At 32.7% G+C, this 26,494-nt stretch overlaps 1 protein-coding gene and 1 pseudogene across 2 annotated transcripts; one reads left to right on the top strand and one right to left on the bottom strand.

Moving 5' to 3' along the window:
• Positions 1 to 3,622: 3,622 nt before the first annotated feature.
• On the top strand, positions 3,623 to 5,332 carry LOC143609036 (sm-like protein LSM5). Its single transcript, XM_077083911.1, has 4 exons — positions 3,623 to 3,763; positions 3,848 to 3,971; positions 4,917 to 4,989; positions 5,121 to 5,332. Exons 1-4 carry the CDS (start codon positions 3,730 to 3,732, stop codon positions 5,151 to 5,153), a joined length of 264 nt encoding a protein of 87 aa, XP_076940026.1. The 5' UTR covers positions 3,623 to 3,729; the 3' UTR covers positions 5,154 to 5,332.
• A 1,730-nt stretch (positions 5,333 to 7,062) lies between these two features.
• LOC143609029 (disease resistance protein RUN1-like) lies at positions 7,063 to 13,500 on the bottom strand (annotated as a pseudogene). The gene is made up of 7 exons (XR_013149362.1): positions 12,365 to 13,500; positions 12,211 to 12,279; positions 9,172 to 9,396; positions 8,348 to 9,079; positions 7,670 to 8,243; positions 7,473 to 7,570; positions 7,063 to 7,134 (listed from the first exon to the last, which is right to left on the bottom strand). The product of XR_013149362.1 is annotated as a disease resistance protein RUN1-like (transcript).
• Between the last annotated feature and the right edge of the window lie 12,994 nt (positions 13,501 to 26,494).

Genomic DNA, 26,494 nt, shown 5'->3' with positions numbered 1-26,494 from the left:
CAAAAAGAAAGGCTAAATAGTGATAAGAATGGAAACCATATATGAATCGAGTCCTTAAGAAACTTGATTCAAAAGAAAAAGTAATTGAATCGAATGAATAAGATAATCAAATCAAATGAGCAAGTAATCAAATCGAATGAGCAAAGTAATCAAATCGAATGAGCAAGGTAATCGAATGGGGAAACTAATCGAATATAATGGACAAAGTAATAGAATCGAATTCCATTCGATTAGAATGGTCATTCGATTAGAACTGTCATTCGAGTAGAATTGTCATTAGATTAGAACTGTCATTCGATTAGAATGATGATTCGATTAGAATTGTCATTCGATTAGAATTGTGACTCGATTAGAATGATGATTCGATTAGATGATATAGTTAGAGGTAGTTAATTGATACTTATAATTATTACACAGTTAGACGTGCTCAGCTAAGAAAGGGTATTACTGTTAACTTGGAGAAGAACATGACTCAGGTGAGTTTCTAACCCCATTTTCTTGTTATGTTTTCAGGGATGTGTGCATACTTAATGTGATTTGTTAATACACTTACTTTAAGTGGTAAGTGTATGTTATTTGTATGTTTAAAAATAATATATGAATGATATTGAATGTAGAAAGAATTAGAAGTATAAGAGTAAAATTATATGAACACATGTATCTCTATGGTATGGTTGTATGATTATTCGATGCATAAGTGAACCAGACCCTAATAATATCCGTGGCAGAAGAAAACCGGAGCCTAATAATATCCGAGGCAGAAGAGAACCATACTCTAATAATATCCGAGGTAGAAAAGGGAATCGGGCCCTAATAATACTAAGGAAGTAGGGCGAAATGCTCTTTATAATGTAGATATAGTTATGTATGTATTAGTAAGTATTAAAACAAGAAAGTATGAACGAACGAAAGTATGAAAATATGAAAGAAGGTAAGTATGAAAGTATAAAGTATGAATGTAGAGAATGCAAGTATGAAAATATGTATGTATGTATGTATGTATGAAAGAAGCATGATAAGTACGTAATATGTATCTACGGATACATATATATATATATATATATATATATATATATATATATGAATATAATGTATGTTGCCTGATTAACTAGAATTACTCAGCGTAGCTGACTTTTAGTATCCACACAGGCAAATATGATGAATGAGCTGGCTTGAGGGGGACACATGGCATGGACTGAGCTGACTGGCATATAGTGATGAAAAGTTATGATGTTTTATGTTAAGACAATTTGAATGTTTTAAACAAGAATGTTATGATTTTGTAAAATATGGTTGAAGTTTTATATTTCGCGAAAAGTTTTAATTACTATGATATTTAGAACTGTGTTTATGATTAAATCCAACGCTAAAGTAGGGCACCGGGACCGGGGCCTTATATTATCTCTTGATTATGATGTTGGAAGATGATTGCATGAGTGATTATGGTGATTAGGAGATGTTATGAAGGTGAAAGATGGCCTTCAAATCGCCCCTAAATGGTAGAGAATGAAAGATATTCGACCTTAGGGTTTTTACCACTTAAATATGGAGGAAAAATATCAAATACCAATAACCGATTTTAACCAATAACCGATATAACCTATGGGTCGGTTTAATAAATTTTTGAAAACCGCCAAATGTGGGTCGGTTTTGGTTAATGTTAATTCCAAACCCGCCAAAACCGAACTGCCCCACTTATGTAACTATTAATCGAAAAATAAAGGTTTGGAAATTAGAATTAATGCATGAGTATGATATTTTTACACTTTTACACTTATTGTCGTTAGTTCGTTACAGAAAAAAGTTCTCCACGCCTATTAGGATTTAGGCCAATAATAATAATATTGGTTACCATATTCATTCTAATGTTCCATAATTGTCGATCTAAATTTCCATCCAAATTGTTATTTGAATTATTTAATATGTAAATTAGATATGAATTACAGTAAAAAAAGAAAATATATTTGAATTCCACAATACAATTAGTGGCTATTCAGTTTTCACAATCATACGGAAGGATTGTTTATTTTAATCACGGTTAACCGACCCATAACCGACTCGTTATAACTGTTAAAACCGATTAACCGAAACCGCCAGGATGGATCGGTTATGGTTATCTGTTAACCGTTATACTAGTTATGGTTATGGGTTTGGCTAAAACCGCCCCTAACCGACCCATACACACCCCTAGTTAAACGTGTAAGGCGTAAGTACAACAAAACACGTGTTTAACATGGGTTAAGTAAACGCGCCTCGTCTATGCTTAACGTATTCTCCAGTGAATAAAATAGAGAGATGACGTGACTCAGCGTAACTCGTTTAGTATCCCCTAAAGTTTAATTTAAATAAAGAGTTAATGTCCATTTTCGTCCCTGTGGTTTGCTACTTTCGCCACTTCAGTCCAAAGTTTGAAATTTTGTCAATTTAGTCCTTATAGTTTTAAACATTAGCCAATTACGTCCCCTAGTCTAACGGCATCCAACTATGCCGTTAGTTTAAGGGGTATTTTTGTCTTTCTTCTATTTATGTTTAGTTAATGGCCAGTTTCGTCCCTGTGGTTTGATACTTTTGCTACTTCAGTCCAAAATTTGAAAATTTTTCAATTTTATGTTTAATTTATTCAGCTTTTTTTTTTCTTTTTTTTGTCTATAGCCTTTAAGAGCATAAGCCAAACCCAAAACCATCAAGCATCGACCAAAACAGGTTTACGTTTACTCTGTCGATAACAATAATCATACCCCCTCGTATTTAGTTTCTAGACATTTTCTAAACTCTCCCTCATGGTGGAATTCATTGGTAAAGTGGTCAAGGTAATTCCCTAAAACCGTACTATACCGATAAAACTAAAATCGTTTCTTTGGTTAATGCATAATAGTTATGGTTTAGAGATTAACATATTGTAGCAAACATCTTGGTCGAAATCACATCAGGAGGTCAAATATCCCGCATTTCCATGTTTGCTCAAGAAATCGATACACTAGATCGCATGCGTGTTCTTCAAATCGTGGCGTTGTTCTTGAATTCTTCATATCGACTACAATTCTAGGGTTGAATCGACGAATTCAAGAAAAATACCACGATTTGAAGAACACACATGCGATTTAGTGCATTAATTTCTTGAGCAAACATGAAAATACGGGATATTCGACCTCCTGATGTTGATTTCGACCCAAATGTTTGCTACGATATGTTAATCTCTAAACCCTAACTATTATACATTAATCAGAGAAACGATTTTGATTTTTTCGATATAGTTCAGTTTTAGGGAATTACCCTGACCACTTTACCAAATTACCAATGAATTCAATCATGGACTGAAGTAGCAAAAAAAAAAAAAAAAAAAAAAAAAAAAACTGAATTAATTAAACATAAAATTGACAAATTTCAAACTACAGGGACGAAACTAAATATAAATAGGAGAAAGACAATAATACCCCTAAATCTAACGGCATAGTTGGATGCCGTTAGACGGGGGGACGTAATTGGCTAATGTTTAAAACTATAAGGACTAAATTGACAAAATTTCAAACTTTGGATTGAAGTGGCGAAAGTAGCAAATCACAAGAACGAAAATGGCTATTAACTCTTAATTAAATAATTAAATAAAAAAAGCTTAAATATTTCGTAAGTGGATCTATCTACCCACCTATCACTTCAACTTTCGGCGCTCATCGTGAGAAAACGAGTTCAACCGATTCAATTCAACTCAACTCAACTCAACTCAACTCAATGGCGCACAATCCTTCACAGCTTCTTCCGTCAGGTTGGTTTATAAAACTAATAACTGTTGAATGAAACAAATACAATTATCATTTATGTTATGTGTTGATTTGATTTGATGATGCAGAGCTTATAGATCGGTGCATAGGTTCGAAGATATGGGTGATAATGAAAGGAGACAAGGAGCTCGTTGGAACTCTCAAGGGTTTCGATGTCTATGTCAACATGGTTCTCGAAGATGTTACTGAATAGTCTCTAACTCTAAACCCTAATTCTCACTCTTTATTATATTATTATTATTATTATTATTATTATTATTATTATTATTATTATTATTTTTTCTGCTTCATTTTCATAGATTTTAGATATCGAAGAATTGTGTTAATTTGTTGCATTGGTTAAATAAAATATGTTTGAAAAGTTGAATGATTGTAAATTGTTAGGGTTTACTTAATTAGGGTTTTTTTTAGGGGAATGAATTTATTATGATTAGTGGTGGGCCGTGGCCAAATTGACCAAAACCATAAGCATAACAGAATTTCAGTTTCGGTTTCGGTTAATTAGCCAAGCCAAGTTTGAACTAAATTTTAAACTAAATGAACATGGAAAAATAATCGGTTACATACTTACATTAACCGAGAATTGAATGAAGGTTAATTAAGCTTATTCTGATAAACTCATGTAACTTGGGAAATGAGATACATATTAACTTGGCGATTTGCTTAATCTTTGTTATTTGTTAGTTACATGTTAATTAGTGCTATGCATGTATCAATAGCTGTTTGAAACATGTTCATAAATGAACACAGCTGATTAAATTTTTGTTTTGTTATACAATTTGATTAGATCATGAGAATATGTTATTAGTTAGTATGAACTCCACTCAAGTCTCTTATATACACTGCCACCAAACTTTGTAGTTGGCTGTAAATTTTATTTGTTATTGTATATATTCTAGAAGTTCTGTAACCTCTGTGCGATCAAAACTTGTGAAATTCTGTTCTGATTACTTGTTTATTCGCTATATTGTCCTGTATCACCCAATATGTGAAGTCTTAAGTCAGAAAACAGAAATATAGAAAATCACTACTTTTTGATCATTTCTTGTTGGAGTAATAATTTCTTTTATCTGGTTTAACTATTGTTTGCAATATGCATCTAGCAGTTTTGTGCTTAATGGCATTTGTTTGTTGCAGTGAAATCACCCCTGAGGGACGTCGGATTACTAAGCTTGACCAGATTTTGCTCAATGGGAATAACATAGCAATTGTAAGTCCAATATTCAACTTTTTGTTTGTTGTTTGGCATAGATATTGTGATGCTGATACTAACATGGCTTGGCTGTGAATTCCCTCTTTTACCCCTTGCGAGCTTACATATTTTGTGTTGTATTGATGCAGTTGGTTCCTGGTGGTTCTCCAGACCCAGAATGAGCATGAAACCGAGTTGCAGAGGTGAGATCTTATTTGAAGGGTAGAATGTGTGTTTAAATTGGTATGTTGAAGGATGGGGTGCTTTTTTAAGCCCATCTTGGATTTTGGTGTCGTAGCTAAACACTTTAACCTTTTGTATGGCGTTTTAAAAATACTTTGGAAACATTTGGTTTTGATCATTATGTTGTACTGTGTGTATGTGGGGTCGTTTACTATTCGGGTTTAGGGTTTGCGAATGCGAATTAATATCCCAAGCGAGTTTAATGTCACAGGGTTGCCCGAGGCCCCTTGTAGCGTCCTTGGTTGCCCAGGGGTTGGCCACTTCATATAATTGGTTTTAGGAGAGTGCTTAGTTATACAAGTCACTGGATTTGTCATGCCCTGGGGTTTTTTAGGAGAGTTCTGTAAACTCACGATCAGTTGGATGCGACAGACTTTCTTTAATCGTTGAGACTCCCGATTGAGAACTTGGGAGTCCGAAAGCATTCTTAGCACAAAGTGAGTAGACATGATTAGAGGTGCACAAAGTAACCGGTTCCAGAACCGAAACGGAACCGGTTCCTACCCATACCCTACCCGCGGGTAGGACCAGGTATAGGATTTCTCCTCGGAGCCGTACCCGGAACCGGAACCGGTGGAAAAAACCCGGAGGAACCGGTCAAAACCCGACCCAGAACCGGTCACATACCCGACTATACCTGGAACCGGTTCCTACCCTAACCTGGTTTGACTTTTGTTGACCATACCCGGAACCGGTTCCTACCCGGTTCCGGGTTTTAAAAATACCCGATTTTGTGCACGTCTAGACATGATCTTCATTCATTTTGCATGTCACTTTTTTCTGCCACCAAAAACATGCATGATGCACCTGGCTCCTATGCATGTATGACACCAATAATCCATCCTTAAATATTGGCTTCACCTTGGCTTTACAGCTAAAGGGATGCGAAAATGATTCATCACCTTGGATCGCTACATCGTGTGTACACATTTATGTTTAGTAAAATAATAAGCTTGTCTGGGCCCATGAGCCTACTTGAGCTCTCAATAGGTGAAGCTTGGATTCGAGATCGTTTATTAATTGAGCTAATTTTTAACCGTGGACTCATTTAAGCTCGGCTAATTTAGACCTTTTTTTTTGTCAAGTATTAAGTAGATCATGAACGACTTGGCTCTTTATAACCCTATACTTTGTTAAAATTTCCCATTTTATCACAGTTTTCTTTATCCTAAACCTTCATAACCTCGCCCACTTAACAAACCACAATTAAATGACTGTTTACTTCTTCCTAGCAGCTGCCACCAAGGAGTCCCAATGTCGCTAGCCACCCTCTTCAAAAATTAAGTTACACAAGTTACCCTTGTAACCTAATTGGTTGACTACCATAATCGTTCAAATGCGAAAGCATGCCGACTGTTGTAATGGAAACAAAATCTTAACATGTTACTGATCAAGCGTGGCCTGTCAGAATCTCATCCATTGTCTGCTTATCCCTGGTTCGGTTGACTTGATTTATCATCCTTTGCGAGAGATCTTGACCCCACTCATGTTCCCCTTCTTTAATCGCAACATGTCACTTAAAAACTCTCATAATAAAATGAAAAAAATTAAAAACAAACTTTCATCATGAGATAAAAAGTTTTAAAAGAAATGAGGTGCATTTTGTTAAGAGTCGTGCTATATTACAAATCGACGTTCAAAGACACGAGGTGGTGTGGTCTTGAGAGTAAACAAATGGAAACAGACAAAGCAGAAGTTGGGAAGAAAAACAGTGCTTCTAAGCAAAAACATGTTCCACCATACATGCTACATATCAAAGTTTATATTTATTTCCAACTGCTCACATTTTGTCTACCGACTCCACAGTTGACCACATCCTACCTCCACATTTCTTTTGGAACAAGAAATTCAAGTTTTCTTTGTCCTTGTAGCGCCCAAGTTCATTAATTTGGACATCTCTGTGATCTTGTAAACATCCTCCTGTTAACACCCAAGCTTGTATTAGCAAAGCACAATTTGATACTAATCGAAACCAAATTAACATCATCATGTACCAAAAGGTTAAACCATCTAGTTAGTTAGTCTTTTCTCGCTTGTCAAACCTTTTTTAATAAAGGACAACAAATATTGTCTTACCAAACTTAAAAAATAAAGTCGTTGACATGTTATGGAGAGAAATGAGAATCCTTATGATATACTTAAATCCCAAAGGTTCTATTCCTCTAGTGCAAATTGCATATCAAGGTAACTTACAACTATTTTTCCCTTCAATCTTTATTCATGTAAAAACTTGATACAAAAAAAGACCAAGTGTTTACCAATTCAGGACCATCGATGATACATCCAACAGCTTTCAACTCTGTAAATGATGGGTTCACCTGCTTCGGTCGACCAGTCTTTCTCCATCCTCTGACCTCTGTAACATGAAAAAGAAACGATACGAGTAACTTTCTCTATTTTCAGCTTGAATACAAACATAAAGAAGTAGCTTGCGAATATCGATCGAAGGACATACCAGTGTAGTCAACGGTATCACCAACTAAAATCCTAAACCAATAACGATTCAACCTATCAACCTCCATTAATTCAAATAAATCATGCCGACAAAGATAGTAAGCCCCTGTGCTTAGTTGAAATTCGGACAAATCTCCCTCCAGAGTTTCTTCCCATCCCATGTTATTTTCCAAGGCTTCCTGATCAGAGTACACAAGGCTTACGCCACATTCATGTACTTTCAACCCCCTCATCACAGCAACAGTGACATGAACAGTGTCTCCAGTGTTCAGTTTATTTCCAATTGGCCAATAGCTTAACCATATACATTCTTTACCAAATTCGGGTTTGCCAAAGACTTTAGGGTTGTACATATATTCAACACCATTGGCCGTATTGATTTTACAAAGCCATGTCCAATCTTCACCATATATACTATACTTGAAAGTTACATTAATTCCTTTAAGCGTCTTATTTTTGGGACACGACGGGACAACAAAGGACAAAATACATGATTTTGATATATACTCGGATGTCATGTTTGGATCCTTTATACCTGGTAGAGATGTGCTTATTATACCAAATTCATACAACAACTGTGCCACACAAACCACATGGCTCAATCATTCAATATATATTAATCGATCAGTTAGTATCCATATTGTATAGTAATGATGTATTTCAAAGTAAAACAACTAACCTGGATATACCAACTTCTGCCTTCTGTGAGCTCATCATCACCAACAAGGCACACCTGGTGGTTTTTATATTCTTTTAGCCACTTCATGTGCCCCAAATCAGTTTCACCGAGTTTGGCTACTGGTACCAATTTGATAAAGCCTTCAACTTCATACAAATGAATACAACCTAAATAACCAAACTCTTGCAACGTGAATCGAGGTGATTGGAAAGTTACGCTCTCACAACCATATATATACAATTCTGCAAGTGTACTAGGGAGGCGTATAAGGCATTTTAGTTTAGAGCAAAAACTCAAGTCAAGAACCCGAAGTTTTTCAAGATGATTATAGCAAGGCAAGGACTCAAACAAACTGTTGGCTAAATTCAAATACTGCAAATCTAATTGAACCCTGAAATTCAAAGGAAAAGTGTCGGTACATGTAAGATGACAGTCTTTCAGGAATAACCGGCACAATGATAACGGGAAGGGAAATGTAGTTTGTTCAGTAACAAGTACACCAGAAGTACAAGCTACTTTCAGATTTGTTCGCTCCTTATTGATTAGATCTCTACACCCTGTCATGTTCAGTAATGCAAGATTTGTAAGATCTCCAACATTTTCACAAACCTTAATCAAACGGTAACAGTTCCAAAGGACTAAAGTCTCAAGACGTGGGATCAAGAAGAAATTGTGGATTTCAATAAGATATTTTGAGCCTTTTAGATTTAGAATCTGCAATGACGGAAGCAACTGTTGCAAACATTAAAGAAAATTTTAGCACCATATAGTTTCATAAAGATAATTAGAAATCAAGGACCAACAGAAGATATTGGATTCACTACCGTAGGCGGCTCAAATACTTTCAAGTTGCTATAGCTCATATCTAGAGCCACCAGTTTTTTCATGCATAAGTCGGAGGGTACGGTTCTTAAACCAAATCCAAACCAACATAGCCATCTTAAATCTTCAGAAAAATCCTCATAGGGTCCCTTGAGTTCAACATAATTTAGTTGGAGAAATTTTAGATGATCCATCTTTTTAAATGTGTCTGTTTTAAGGCCTGATGACTGCAAGTTTAGCATGAGAGTTGGTAAAGGCTAATGCACAAGGGGCATGCCATGTTTTACATCCAAGGAACAAATTTCATCCACACATTAGAATTTAGGAAAATCACCAAAATAGTTATATTTACCAAAAAAGTTTTTAAAACAGGCATTGAATTTTTTACTTGTAAAAATAGGCAAATCCAAACAAACCAACTAGATTAGGAGAAATAAGCAAAAGGAGCAGAGGCGACAACGAACTAGCCTGCACCTAAATCTTGTTAAAGGTCCATGGGGTCCACACAACATCAAACCACAAGAGAACATGTGTCATTGACAGCTACGAACAGCTACATGAGAGCCGGTGGTGTCAAGTCACAAGGATGGGCTGTAACATAACAATCAGCCACAACACACTTAAAAATTGAGTTGGCTTCCCTCCTTCTAGTTGAGTGATGCAGTTTTGGAAGCGATCAATGGCTCGAGAGACTCATGATAATCAAAGACGATAAATCGAACCGAAGTTCCAAGAACAATGTTCTTTTAATATAAACTCAATCAAAAAACTAATGAAACTAAAAACCTAACAACTTTATTTATAAATAAAAATAAACATTTGGCCCGAGACGGGCCGACTTAATGGACCGGATGCTCCTGCATCATACTCTCCCTCTTCGAAAAAACTCGTCCTCGAGTTTTGTTTTGGACCGAAGCCGCCTGGGTCAAAAGGAACATCAACCCGCTCCTTATTTGTTAGCACCATGATCCGCCCAATCCGTTCAACTTTACGGGTCATTTCACCTGGCTTTAAACTCGTACCACCCCCTAGGTCTTTTGGGTTGTCGGGTCTCTCCACCTCCTTCTCCCCGTCTTCGAAAAAGACTCGTCCTCGAGTCTTGAGAACATCGAAAAGATCGGGTCCTTTTTTTACATGTAGCAACTTGTAAAATAACTTTTTATTCCACGTTTTTCCTCCATACGCATATTGTAAATCACTAGATTGCTCATCCAATAACGAAAAAGTATCATCATTAAAATTTATACCCTGGAGATTCGGTTCAGAGAGAATATCACTGCAAGAGTTAATAGTAGGCAAATTCCCAAATAGAAGAGCCAATTTCATATGAATTGAATTTGAATATCCAGTTGCTATCTTCACATTAATTTCTTGGTAATATAGTCCATTTATAAATTCCCTCGGCTTCACTCGAACAATATTCAACCCACCTTTTTCATTCAAAGTTTCCATAAATAAAACATTTATTTCTTAATGATATTTGACTATCATTTACGATGGCAATATCCATATTATTGGCAAGTAGATCTTTTTATTATCACCTACCAACTGAAAATTCGTCATTGTTGCGTCAACATCCGATCCTACCATAACTTCTGGCATGAAGGAAGGGGTTGCCATGGATTCTGTTTGAGTCCCGCATGCAATAAATGAGCCGCCGTTCCATACTGCATGACCACCAGCAGCCTCCCTATCAAATTGTATGCAAACCCGTTCTTCAATTCCTTTGATTTTCCGATTAGCATAATCCAAATCTTCAGCAAGAGCCACCGGAGAACTACCCCGAATTGTCGCAGCGGTCTTGGTATAATCAGACTTGGACAAAAATACACTCCCATCTTCCTCGTCCTCGTAGTTGTCAAACACAGGTGGCGATTCATAAATAAAATCAGAACGATACTCCTCCTCCCAAAACACTTGTTTTCATGGAAATCAACTCCATCTTCATCAACACTCGGTTTGTCTTCCGAGTAATAATGATCTATCAGTTCGTCTTCCGAGTAATAATGATCTATCGGTTCGTAGAACCTGGGTGGATGACGGCCAAACGGTTGCTGCTCTCCGGCGCCACCTTCGTCCCAGACGATGGTGCTCGACTCGGTTTCCACCTTGTGCATCTCCCATTGTAACTGGAGATCACGAACTCGCTTTCAGAGCCGTTCGATCTCTTCCAGATTGTGGATTCGTTGTCGGAGTCGTTTGATCTTAAGATCCCGTGGGTTGGAATAGACTCCACCGCTGCCTCGGTCGGCGAATATGCGAATAGGGCGTCGATCTTCTCCACGAGCACATGAATAGAAAACCCTCTTTTCGTTGCCTCTGTCGGAAATTCTACGAGCAAGAAAGTATTCATCTTCATGTCGAGCCATTTGAGAACCAAAAGCTCTGATACCAACTGATGCAGTTTTGGAAGCGATCAATGGCTCGAGAGACTCATAAAAATCAAAGACGATAAATCGAAACGAAGTTCCAAGAACAATGTTCTTTTAATATAAACTCAATCAAAAAACAAATGACACTAAAGACCTAACAACTTTATTTATAAATAAAAATAAACATTTGGGCCGTGCCGACTTAATGGACCGGATGCTCCTGCATCATTGAGCCAGCTCTCCTACAACACAACTGGATATTATACAACACGACTTTGTTTTAGCCGGTTCCGTACTGGTTGTAAAAGTTACAGCTTTTCGGAGATAGTGGGCGGTGTTGATCGATGCTTTTAACGTGGCACTAGTGGCTCTCGTGAGACAGTAAGTTTATTGTCCCGGTTGTGTGGACCCGTTGCACTTTCTCAGGATTTCGGTGCTAGCTATTTCGTTGTCACCTCTGCTTATCTGTTATTGTCTGGTTGGTTTGTTTTGGAATTGCAATGCTTGTTTGAGCAAATTCTGGTCAACAATGCCTATTTTTGTGATTTTCCCTTAATAATTTCATAACTAGCACACGGGCATGCATGTGCTTCTTATTTAACATTTATCTTGTTAAAACAAATCCATACCTTTTGGTACAACACATTATTATTACTTATCCAATATTACCTTGAGTGCACAATTATCTTCTATCAGTTTTTTCATGTCAAGTGCTAAACCTTCTACCCTTCTTGAACCCTGAAAGGAAAATACATGAAACCATATAAATTTAGATGAAACGGGAGGACACGAAAGTGAAAGGGAAAGCGAAAGAAAGGATTACCACTCCTTTTCTTAGTACGTTATATGAATCACTACTAAGCCAAACTCTACTACGCTCTGCAGGGAATTTTGGTGATTCTTGACAAACTATGTTTTTTCCCATCTCCTGAATCAGTCTGTGCATCACGAGTTTTTTGTTTGGTGAAACAGAAGAAGACATCGATTAATTAGTGTTTTGATCCCAGATATTTCTGAGTAATCAGGTTCCAATATCTTAACCACATAGTCTATGTCTTTGCCAATAAAGAAACACGCGATATGCAAAAACAACTCTTTCTGGGAGTTATATGGCAATGAAGTGTAGCTCCTTATCAGTACATCTCGAATACGAGAATCAATATCTCTTCCCAATAAACTTAGTTGACTTTCCCAATTTGGGATGGTATTGTTCATGAACATAGATGAGCCCAACACTTCAATGGCCAGTGGATTTCCTTCACAATATTGCACTGCTTGTTGTGCAAGCTTCTCAAAGCCGGCCATAGGAACTTTGGATCCAAATGCATGACGACTTAAAAGCTCTAACGATTCGTCGTGTTTTAATAATCTCATTTCATACTTTTGACACCTGCAACATGGCCATTCAAACCACTTATTGATAGTAATTTCCCTGGTTGTAATTATAATCTTGCTTTCTGCATGAATCCTATTCCCAGTCCCAAGTAAACCAATTAACTGACTATGCTGAACAATGTCATCAAGAACAATGAGAGTCCTTTTCTTTCGCAAAATGTCCTCAATCATACACGTACCTCGAGAAACACCAGGTATTTTTCTCTTTAACCCCCCTAAAGTATCTTTAAGAAGTTGTTCCTGTAGTTCAAGTAAACCATTGGGTCCTTCACATCTACCACCAATGTCTTCAACGAAACTCGCATACTCAAAACGTTTCCTATTTGAATTGTAAATGTATTTGGCCAACGTTGTCTTGCCACTTCCACCCATACCGTAAATTGCTAAAAATTCAATATTGTATCGATCGAACCATGAACTGATCTCGTTATAACGAGTGGTCATCCCTGTTATATTGAGTGGAAGATGAAGATCTTTGGGACCTAACTTATTGTAAATTGTATCAACAATTTTCTTCAAAATGCTTGTTTCAGGCCTGCAAGAACAAAGATCATGGGAGGACATGTAAAGATCCTTATTGATATTTTGAATAAAAAGTATCATATTAAAGTTAAACTTTCAAAGATCAAGGAGTAAATGTTAGTAGATTAAACAGAATTTATGAAAATCAAACTCCTTTAGTCCTTAATAGACTGATCTTTTTCTTAACTGCATAAATTATTGTTCCGGACAGAAATCATTGCAAGGTATCGGTTGTATAGGCAATTGATGTGAGTTTATAGGCCAAATGGGGTTCCCTCACCCATTAGAGTATCAGACTAGTCTTTTGGTTTGAGTTGTTCTGTTTGGTCTATAACCATTAATAACATGGATGCTTTTAACTAATCTTGCTAGTCTGGCCAGGGCACAGTTGAACGTTTATGCATGATGACATTGGAAGTTGTAAAAATACTTGGTTATTTACACTAGTTATACCATCAATGATAGACAGTATATGAGAATGGTACTAAATATTAAAATTATATTAGGTTTCTAAATATATACATGTCCAAATCGATACCAACGCAAATGAAAACCCCACAATAAAGATATACTAGATAACTTTCAAAATCATTATCAAGAAGATATATAATGCTAACATAACTTAACTAACAAGAAATTTAAATTAATAACCCTATTAACAAACCCATTAAACACTTCTTAAGTCCACAACCTACTTGTTGATCCAAGCTACTTAGGCCGGACACCCCCATAACTGGGGTTTGCCTTTTTTTTTCTCGGACCAAAAAATTCACTGATAGAGTTAAAGACTCTAGCATTAAAGACCGAAACTTGGATGCAAGTCAACGTTGTTAATAATCGTCAACTAGTGATAGTGATTGAATTAGAAGAGACCCAGTGAAGCCCGACAAATCAGCAACCTCCATAAGCGCTCTCTTCCACGTTGTCCGGTGTCCGCCTAGAAGAAGGTTTAACTTCAAGTGTGAAACTTCCTGTTTGTTTCCTAACATGTGTGGGCTCAACATGATAAAAAACAGGTAAAACAAAATGATTGCACTCCCTCATTTGCTTAAGGATAAGTAAAAGCTCATCAAGTGGAAGTTGCATAGTTCTCTGACAATACAATTATTGAAGCGCTGGATGCTTTGATTGCTCTCTCAAATTCAGATTTCAGTGTTGATTTCTTCATCATCCTTGAAAGTACTATTTCCGGCTCGCTTTAACCATTCGTAAAGATGATCCGTAAAAGAATGTCTAGTGTCTTCGCCTCTAAAGCTAAGAAAAACATCAAAGCTGCAAGCTATATCATGATCACTAGAAGAATCAATAGATATTGCCATTGAAGTTAGATAGATCTGAATTCTGAGATGATTCAAGTTTGAAGATGAAAAGTGGACGAATATATATAGATAGTGTTGTTCTTTTAATATTACCCAAAAGCAAAAACCATGGAAATTTTCTCCATGTTACGAGTTGACTAATTTATAACCATTGGCTCATTATCATTACTATATTTGTTTTCTTTAAAAAAATATCATGAAATTCATATTTTAGTATGAGCATGAATATAGTAGACTTATCGTTACTATTATTATATATAATAATAATTAAGAAGTTTGGCGACGTAATTACGTGAATTGTCGTCAAACTTTATATTTGCTTTTAATTTGTTTTACATTTTCAAATTCGTGTCGGTTCTCTGTCGTAAAACACGGGTTTTTTTTATCATTGATACCATCAAATGATTCAGGCCAAATTTGCGTTGGCTCGCGGTCGCAGCTCAACGTTTTTTTCCCATTGAGTTATTTTAGTCCATCGATTTTGGACGAACAACGAGCCTATATTTTTGGTTTTCTACGCGGTCTTTTTTTATGTAAATATGTTAATTTGTTGTACTTTGAGTGTGGACGAATTAACTTATTACTTTAATTTCGGAGCCATAACCTGATACCAACCGAAACAGTGTCGGTTCACCACCACAACACATGGTTTTCTATGTACGATTTAGTCTCGACAATGTCGATTCCGACTGAATTTGCGTTAGTTCGCAAACGCAACGCGTGAGTTTTTTTATCACTTTTTTGTCCCTTGATTCCATAATCAACGAATTTGTATCAGCTCGCAACTGCAACGTGCGTGTTTTTTTTGTCGCCACATTTTTTAAAATTTTAAATATGTTAAATTATTGTATTTAAGAGTGGACGAATTTATGGTTTTCTTTAATTTTGGGTCATAACAAGATATCAAACAAAGTGTCATCGATTCGTAACCGCAACGCGTGTTTTATTATGTTAACTAGGGTATAGCCAGTGTTACACACATGTGGAAAAACATGTCAACAAACATAATAAATTTAAACAACAAATTCAAGCAACACAAAACTTTTCAAACTTTCGGACCAAAACGTTAACCATTTACATTGTCTAGATATTAAAAGTTAAAAGTTACAATAAATTAACGTACATCGAATAACCAAAAAACATCAACAAAGGCATAAACATGTGCTTTCATATTAAACCACCATCAACTTCTTCAAACATTCTACCAAAAGAAACTCATTTTGTTTCACCACCTTAAAATATAATAAAACAATAACATCCAAATTAAATATACCATAATAACATATTTAATAATGAGTAACATTTGAACATAATAAAGTTGTTTTTATTAAAACAAAATAACATACAACAACAAACAAAGTAAAATGACAACATAAAACATTTTTCTAACTTAAACCATTAAATCAAAAAGAAATATCAATAAAAACATTTTTTGGCCGTCATTTTATACCTGACAAATTTGATAGTCTTTTAAAACAACCCGTTTTGAAAAATTTTCAAAATAGTTACAAAATATAAAAAAATTGGAATTAGTCAACTTCAAAAAATTATGAATTTTTATTTTTATTTTTGACGAATCTTGCAACAAACTTTTAAATCACTAACATTAATATTTTGTTAAACTTGCAAAACTTAAAAACATTTTACAATAAATGAATTTTCAAATAACTTTGGAAAAATTAAAAAAAATTTATGTTGACTTTGAAAATAATTAAAGGTGAAAAAATATGATACAAAATCAATGAAAACAGAATATAAACGTATAGGAAATAAATTATCAAATACTTTTAATATTCTTTGAAAACATTATGAAGACTTAGACTATCAAATTATTTGGATGTTATAATTAGAAGATTTAAATTATGTTTAAAAACTTATTAGTTAAAATAGGTAAAAATATAATATGTGTTTATTAAACAATATTGAGAAATTTAGTGACATTAATATTTTGTGAACACAAATTCAAAAAAAAAAATCGAGCATACATAACCAAATTTAAAACTGTGAAAATAAAAAGAAAATTATGTTTTGGGTGTGGAATCTCATAATCAATTGAATCTACTATAAATAATAACAATAAGAAATTAATATGTGATTAATTTAATTTTTGAAAAACAAAATGAAATGTATATTAATAATTCGGTGAAGAAATTACATGGTTGCAGCCAAAATATTGAAATTTGGATGTAGTTATGATGAAATATCAATGAAGGAACTTATAAGTGACCGAATCATGTAAAGATAGAAATAATTTGAAATATTTTGATTCATAGGAATAATAATATTAATAAGTTATGAAAAGTTGTCATGTTTAATAAGATTCACTAAATCATATTTGCCGAATAATATTTATAAATGATGATAAAACGGTTATTTAATTTATGATATATTAATGTTTGATTATTAGAAATTATGTCAATTTGAATATTGTGTTCTAAAATAACGCAGTTATTATTTTAGTATTAATTAATAATTAATATTTACGCAAATTAAAGTAAGATTACATTACAATTATGGCAATTATTTTTAGTTTGACAATAAGTTTTTTGAATATAAAAATGATAACTTATTCTAGTTTATTAAATAAGTTAAATCTAAGGAAAGTTAAACACACATAATTAAAAATATATATAAACTGAAAAAGTAAAATTTTGTTATGAAAACTATACACAATTAAACCAATTTAAGTTATCATTAAGGTACAAATATAATAATATTAAAAAGATTAAAATCAATATTAACACCAAAATAAATTTATAACATCTAAGCTTGGTTAGAAAATTTGTAATGCCAGTTACCTTAGACATAATATTTAAAACATGAAATAATGACCAGAAATTCATACCTAATATATTTTGGTGATGACTAAAACAACATAATTTTTATAGTAACGAATAGTTTATTGTTCTAAAAAAAATTATATATATAGAGATAATTACAAAAATTAATGCCAAATCACAAAATTAATATCAAATCGGTTCTAATTTTACTAATATGACTAATTAATTTAGAAATAATTACAAAAATGAAAATCAAATCAGTTAATTTGAAAACTTCAAAAAATTATGGAAAGATTTTGAAATGAGTTTAAAATTATAGAGAATATTAAAACCTTTAAAACTTTGTTGAAAGATTGGTTAAATTCCGAATATAAATGGAGTTTAAATATGTTAATTAAATTTTGGAGTTAAATATATATTAATAAATACAAATCAGATCGTTTTATAAATTACGAAAATACGGTTGTTAATAATACAGTCAAATTTTAAATGTATAAAACTTATTTTTGTAAAGTTATTATTACTCAATTATTTTTGTAAAGTTAAATATTAATATAAAAGGAATTAACATAATTAAAAATAACATATTGATTATAAAAAAATACTACTATTAGAATAATTATACATTAAACATTATAAATTAAAAAAATAGATTATATTCAAATAATCATGTCCAAAAATACCTGAATGATTATAAACAAAAGTATTATTAGAAATGTATTATATTCTAATACTTAATACTAGGGTATAGGCCCGCGTGACACGCGGGTGGAATAACTTGTCACTAAATATATTGAAATATAAAAACCTTTTTTGGCCGTCATTTTATAATTAACAAATTTTATACTCTTCTAAAACAACCTGTTTTGAAATATTTTTAAAATAGTTACAAAATATAAAAAATTGGAATTAGTCAACTTTAAAAAATTATGAAATTTTGTTTGATTTTTGACCAATCTTGCAACAAACTTTTAAATGATCACTGACATTAATATTTTTTTAAAATTCGAAAACTTGAAAACATTTTACAATAAATGAATTTTTAAATAACTTTGGAAAGATTAAAATTTTTTATGTTGACTTTGAAAATAATTAAACGTGAAAAATGTAACATCCCTAAATTTCCAAAATAACATCAATTATATTACCTAATAATAGAGGGAAAGTTTACTCGGGTTATCAGGAAATAAATAAAAGAATAGGAGTTGGTATGGGTCGGGCTAGTGTCGGGTAATGGATGTGGGTTATGGACTTGGATTAATAGAGATGGGTTAAATGAGAATGGGCCTTAGGTCCATGGGATTTCAGGGATATAAATACCCTAACACCCCAAAATATCTTCATTTCTATCATTATCCAAACACACACACACCCACACACACACGCCACAACTTCGCCGTCCGAGCCAAGGGAAGAATCGGGCAGGTCCGAGAGAGGGCGATTAGTGTGCTAGCAAGTTAAACGAGATCCAAACAAGCTCAAAAAGGTATGATTCTTGATCTTTGAGGTTTAAAGATCCAAGCTTTTTAGTGTATAAGCGACCAAAAATGGTCGGGAAGCGTAGTGGGTGATATTGAACCATAGCAAGGGTGTTAAAATCGCTCAAAATGCTGAAAAGAAACCGAACAGCGGCTGTCTGGGCAACTTCGCCTGCATCTGGGCAACTTCGCCTTCAACGCGATGAACTTCGCCTGCAAGCTAAGTTCGCCTGATGAACTTCGCCTGCAAGCTAAGTTCGCCTGATGGCAACTTCGCTGTAAAGTTAAGTTCGCCTAACTGGTAACTTCGCCTGAGGCCAAGTTCGCCTGATGGCAACTTCGCTGTAATGCTAACTTCGCCTAGAGCTAAGTTCGCCTAAGGTTAACTTCGCATAGAGCTAAGTTCGCCCGAGGGTTAACATCGCCTAAAGTCAAGTTCGTTTAGAAAATAAATTAAAAATCTAATGAAAAATGTGTTAAGACAGTTAATGGAAATAAAATTTTTCCAAGCTGACCTGGCAGCTCGACCCCAGCCAGGGGCTCTGCCCCTTGGACCCTGCTAGGGGCTGCCGCCCCTAGACCCCGCTACCAGGGGCGCTGCCCCCGGACCCCCGTTCGTTGTTGGTCATATAAAGATAGAAATACATTATGAGAAGTGATAGTTAATTGATACGTATACTTGTTATACAGTCAGCCGTGCACAACTGAAGAAAGGGATTACGATTAACGGTGAACGTAACCGTGTTCAGGTGAGTTTCTAGCCCCATTCCTTGTTATGTTTTCGGGGCTGTGTGCATACTCAATGTGATAGTTAATACACTTATCCTAAGAGATAAGTGTATGCCTTATGTGGATAATGTGAAATGTATGAATGATTGCTTGATGGTACGTGAACGATCTTCGGATATTGCACGTACTGTCAGGTTGTAACGCTATGTATAAGGTAAGTATGTTAGGTATGTTTATGTGTATGAACATGATGGAGATAATAGAAGAAAGAAATGATAATGTATGGTTGTATGGTTACGAAAAGGGTACTGAGCCCTACTAAAACTCGAGGTATGATGTATGGTTGTATGGTAACGAAGAGGGAATCGAACCCTACTAATATTTGGGAACTAGGGAACCGAACCATACCAATATCCGAGAAAAGAGGTGTATGCCGTGTATGACATATGTGATAGATACGATTGATTGTCTGACGGTACGTGAATGATCTTCGGATATTGCACGTACTGTCAGGATATAAATAAAGATATTAATATTGCATGTAATGTAAGGATGATGTATGAACATTATGAATGAAAGCTTGTCGGTACGTGAACGATCTTCGGATATTGCACGTATCGTCAAGGGAAGTGATTAGCTCCTTACATGGATATTAAATAATAACGTATAGATAGTATTCATTTTATGGAAAGTATGGTGTTCCTTTTATGGAAAGTATGGTGTTCCTTTTATGGAAAGTATGGTGTTCCTTTTATGGAAAATATAGTGTTCCTTTTATGGAAAGTATAGTGTTCCTTCTATGGAAAGTATACAGAGTGTTCCTCCTATGGAAATTATATATAGTATGGTAATGGTAATGGTTCTTTTAATAGATATTACGTGACGATCCTCCTATGGATATTTATACGAGGTTAAGATAGTAATATGTGTCTTCGGATACGGGAAGAAATATATGGGAATAAATTGTATGTATGGTAGCAAGTATGTAGGTAGAACAGAAGGGCAACTAGTGAAGTATGGATATGTATCTACAGATATGTATGTATGTGTATGTATTGTATGGCATTCGATTAACTAGAACTCACTCAGCGTATCTGACTTTTAGTATGCACGCAGGTGAGCTGATTACAGAGCTAGCATGAGGATGACACACGGCATGGATTGAACGGCTGGCATCTGAAGAAAGAAGTAAAGATGTTTTAAAAATAAAGTTTTGTGTTATGGTATCAAAGAAAAGATTTAATGTTTTGTAACAAATGATTGATGTTTTATATTCCGCGAAAAGTTTTAATAAACTCTGATTTGAAGAACTGTGTTTATGAGTAAATCCGACACGAAAGTAGGGCCACCGGGTTCGGGGCCTTACAAAAAATATGATGGAAAATCAATGAAAACAAAATATAAACATTTTGTCACTAAATTATCAAATATTTTTAATATTCTTTGAAAACATTATGAAGACTTAGACTATCAAATTGTTTGGATGTTATAATTAGAATATTTATATTATGTTTAAAAAACTTTTTAGTTAAAATGGATAAAAATATAATACGTGTTTATTATATATTATTGAGAAATTTAGTGACATTAATATTTTGTGAACACAAATTCAAAAAAAAAATATTGAACATACATAACATTATTTTGAAATAGAAAGTGACATTAATATTTTATGAAAAGTTGTCATTTTTAATATTAATGTTCCTTTAATCACCCATTTAAAAAGTTCAACTTAAAGTTAAAATCAACTTTAATGTTTGACCAGACAATTTAAAAATGTTTGACCAACTTAAACGTTTAACCAGCAATTAAATAAAAAAATCAACTTAAATTTAAATTTGGAAATTTAAAATTTTTTAATCAAATTGTTTTAGAAAATAATAAATTGTAATGATGGTAAGTTTAGACGTTATGGAATATTGACCAACCATTTAAAAATTTCAACTTTAACTTAAATTTGGAATTTAAAATTCGAAATTGTAATCGTTTTAGAAATAAAAAAAAGTTAAAGAAAAAAACAAATATAATTAATGCAATTATGGCGTCAATCAATTAATGTTCCTAATTAATAATAAACTCAATTAATGCAAAATCAATTGTTCTGTTTAATTAAATAAATATTTAACCATAAATAAATGGTAGAATTAACAAATATAATTTTAGCTTTTCCTTTTTCTTCCAGAATTCGTAATTATGGCGTCAATCAATTGGAATTTTGGAAACCGTAATTACAGGGCCAATTAATTGAATTTATACAAAAATAAAATTTTCTTTAATACATCGGTTCTGATTAAATATATTAAATGAACAAAACCAACAACTATATATGATTGATTATATACAAATCAAATAAATTACATGAATTGTGAAAAATAAATAAATACATAAATAATAACAAAAATATACATCAATATTAAACAAAAAAATAACATATCTTATCAACAAATCTTCAACCCATGAAATTAGCTATATCAACTTGGGAACATAACCTGAAATGAGAAAATTAAATATTAATATTCGTTTTACAAATAATAAATTTTAATCGTGGTAATGTTACATGTTATGAAAAATTTACCCAATAATTCAAAAAATTCAACTTTAATTTAAATTTGAAAATTTATAAATTTTAAATTGCATCATTTTAGAAATAATAAATTTTAGTTATGGTAATTATAGAAATTATGAATGTTTGTTTAATCACCAATTTAAAAAGTTCAACTTAAAGTTAAAATTAACTTTAATGTTTGACCAGACAATTTAAAAATGTTTGACCAACTTAAACGTTTGACCAACAATTAAATAAAAAAAACAACTTAAATTTAAATTTGGAAATTTAAACTTTTTTAATCAAATAGTTTTAGAAAATAATAAATTGTAATGATGGTAAGTTTAGACGTTATAGAATATTGACCAACCATTTACAAATTTCAAATTTAACTTAAATTTGGAATTTAAAATTCGAAATTGTAATCGTTTTAGAAATAAAAAAAATGAAAGAAAAAAACAAATATAATTAATGCAATTATGGCGTCAATCAATAATGTTCCTAATTAATAATAAACTCAATTAATGTAAAATCAATTGTTTTGTTTAATTAAATAAATTTTTAACCATAAATAAATGGTAGAATTAACAAATATAATTTTAGCTTTCCTTTTTCTTCCAGAATTTGTAATTATGGCGTAAATCAATTGGATTTTTGTAAACCGTAATTACAAGGCCAATTAATTTAATTTATAGAAACGTCGTAACCTTCCAAATTCTTACTCCAAATTGGCGTTCACGGTTTCAACTGAATCAGATCGTGGTTCGAAACGTAGAAACTTACCGGAATAACGTAAAAACGTAGAAGTATTAGCTTCATCGCCGTTTTTGATTTAGAACCTAAACTGATTTTAAAAAAATCAGTTAACAATGAAAACAAAGATAAAAAGGTTAGATCTACAATAACCGGAAAAAAATATGATGTTGCCGGAAAAATATATAACCTTGCCGGAAAATCATATAACATTGTTGGTCATTAGAGTATAATATATAACCTTACCAGAAAACGATTAATCTCGATCTGCATTTTCGGAATATAGAAGATGGTGGATGGTGAAGTTAGCAAGCCAAGAGAGATATGGAGAGAGAGAGAGAGAGAGAGAGAGTTTAAATACAAACAAAAATGGTAAACAAAAATCTTACTGGAAAACCTTACCGGAAAACCGTAATAACTTCAAAATATCAATTCAATCTTGGATTTTGATATACAACCTAAAGAGATTATTACAAAATCATATAACGATTAAAATAAATATAAAATCATATCGGAAAACCTTATCGGAAAAAGATATTACCTTGCCGGAAAATCAAATAACATTGTTGGCTATTAGAGTATAATATATAACCTTACCGGAAAACGATTAATCCCGATCTACATTACCGGAATATAGAAGATGGTGGATGGTGGAGTTAGTAAGTCGAGAGAGAGAGAGAGAGAGAGAGAGAGAGAGAAATTAAAATGATTTTGGTGGAAAATATTAAGCTTTAAATAGGTTTTTTGGTGTTTGGTCAACATGACACATGGCACAATATTAGAGCTTCTGAAAATGGTAATTTGATGACTGGATGCACATGTGGACAGCCTAGTTTTAGGTCATGTGTCCACATTGTATTGATTTAATAGTATTTAAAGATTTCCATGTTTAAGGTTTTACGAAAATCAGTTAGTATTTAATAATAATACATTGTGTAATTTAGGAATCAAATAATAACAATAATAAAAACATAAATTATATCCTTAATTATCAATTTTATAATCAAAGCTTTAAATATAATTTGAATTTCAAATTATAGTCAACAGAGTCAATTATTATTAAATTAGATAATTCAAGAATAATAACGGATTAAATTAATGTACAATTAAATTTTTAGAAAATTCTAGAATAAATTATATTTGGAAGATCAATATTATACTATAAATATGTATTTTAAAGATCAATATTATAATTTAGTAAATTTATAATTTAGTAAGTATTATTAAAAATTTAGTAAATTTATAATTAATATTTCTGGAATATTAAAGATCAATATTATATATGAAACAAATAATCTACAAACAAAATTATTGAACAATCAAAACAATTGTAATCTTAAATCGAAGTTTTTGACTTTTGATAAAACTGAATCAAAATTGGCCGGAAAAAAATCAAATATTGGACGGAAATTATGTTTGTTAATATTTAGTAAAGAAAACAATCACAAATTTGAAGGGAAAAAAATCCGAAATTGGACAGAAATTCACTTCTTAATAGTTAGTAAACAAAACAATAAGAAATTGGCAGGAAAATTTAAGAATTCGACAAAGAAAACAATAAAAAATTGGACGGAAATTCACTTATTAATATTCACTAAACAAAACAATAACAAATTGGCCGGAAAATCTCAGAAAACATAAATATCCTTATAACAAAGTGGCCGGAATATATTCATCGGATATTATAATAAATAACTAACTCTATGTGCAACAATGGATTGTTAATTACCTTTAATATATTCATCGGAGAATCGATCTATTATAATCATCATTACTTGACCAAAAATATCCTTATAAAATCGTCTCTAAGAAACTATCAATTGAACGGAATCAAACCGATTGGAGACATCAATAACCTTGGAAGTGAAGAAAAACATAGTAGATTAAACAATTGTCGGTAAATACTGTAGACGTTCGATGTTGAATCTAAGCGGCGAAATTAGGGTTCATATCTTTTTGAGGAGGTTAGAGAGAAAAATGAGTGGTGGAATTAGTTGTGGATTATGGAAAATGGATCGGGTAATACTTAATTGGGTGTTTGGTGAAGAGGTGGCGTGGTAGCATTGTAGACAATTTGAGAATGGAAACTTGGTGACTTGGATGCATATGTTGAGAAACTAGTTAAATGACATGTGCACAATTGTTTTGCTTTAATAGTATTGTTAGATTTGTTGTATTTTTTTGTTAACAAAGTTTTTTTTTGGGAGGGGGGAGGGGTAATTACTGTTTTCGAAACCTGGCACCCATCGAATTCACCTCGACTCGCAGACACACTGCACGATTTGATAAGTTGTACGGATACGATTGACAATAACATCAACCCGACGCAACGCACCGAGAATCTTCCTAGTTAAGTAATAATAAAAAAGTTGAAAGAGTCTAGTCCTACAAATTATTTTATTTGTCCACTCAACTCTTAAACCTTATTTTATAAAACATATTAGTTTTTATCTCCCGTATTATGGGGGTTTTACATTATTCATTTATATTATTTATATATTTTTGGGATTTTAATTTTATTTATTGTACAGAAGTTAATAATATACTTAGTATTTGATGATGAAAGATTTTCACAAATAAATTAAAATGTTATAACTTGGTTTAAAAACTATTTGGGTTTAATATATACAACCTATGACCCGTTTATTTTTTTTACTATAATTTTTTTAATTATAAATAATATATATTTTTAAAAAGAAATCAAATAATAATTTTTAGTATATTCCTACTTTATAGGATTTTCATATCATATATTTAGTGAGATTAATTTAATGAGATGTTATAACTCGTTTAAGGAAATATATGAGTTTGGTGATATCCATACCCGTGAATTCGGGTCAAATGCATGAGAAGCCTCAATTTACAAATAATGCAATCTGATGGATTGAGGGAATGTAGGGAGCAACCAGGGAGCTTTTAAAGCTTTCGTTTATATATATTTAAGATAGATTTTCTAAAATTATCACTTTAAGCTATACATGTAGGAATAGAGAACCCACTGGAAATTATATGATTGATTCAATAGCTTGAAATAAACTTACAAAATTGTTTATATAAGTAACAAAATATACGTAACTTTGCAAACTAAACGAAACTAGCTATCTTTCTTTCTAATGAAACTATGTTTTGGATGACACCCTCTCTAGTTGGAGGTACTTACAGCCCGTGCGAATGGGCAACCAAACTCTTCATGAATCACTTCTGTCTCTATGACAATATTTTTTTTCACACTTACAAGACCATATCACACAATATGTTTTCTATAATTTTTTAATTAGTTAGTAGGCATTTCTTTATTTTTTAAATTCTTAGTCACAGGCATAACTTTTCTTTTTTTTTTTACTTTTTCTATAAACAGGTTAAAAAAGTTAACAGCAATTTCATTATGTTCACAAATCTTTTGACAATAATTAGTACAGTTTTTAAAGGTAA

This window comes from Bidens hawaiensis, unplaced genomic scaffold, assembly GCF_021521415.1.
Source record: "Bidens hawaiensis isolate Kalapana, Puna unplaced genomic scaffold, B.hawaiensis_p1.1 tig00419471_1, whole genome shotgun sequence".
NCBI classification, from domain to species: Eukaryota; Viridiplantae; Streptophyta; class Magnoliopsida; order Asterales; family Asteraceae; genus Bidens; species Bidens hawaiensis.
Note: the sequence above shows the minus strand (reverse complement) of the source record. Positions and strands in the feature narration are given on the sequence as shown.

Coding starts and splice junctions, on each gene's coding strand:
- LOC143609036 (XM_077083911.1), top strand. CDS start 3,730: ATGGCGCACAATCCTTCACAGCTTCTTCCGTCAG. Junction 3,972..4,916: donor CTCGAAGATGTTACTGAATA/GTCTCTAACTCT, acceptor TGTTTGTTGCAG/TGAAATCACCCCTGAGGGAC. Junction 4,990..5,120: donor ATGGGAATAACATAGCAATT/GTAAGTCCAATA, acceptor GTATTGATGCAG/TTGGTTCCTGGTGGTTCTCC.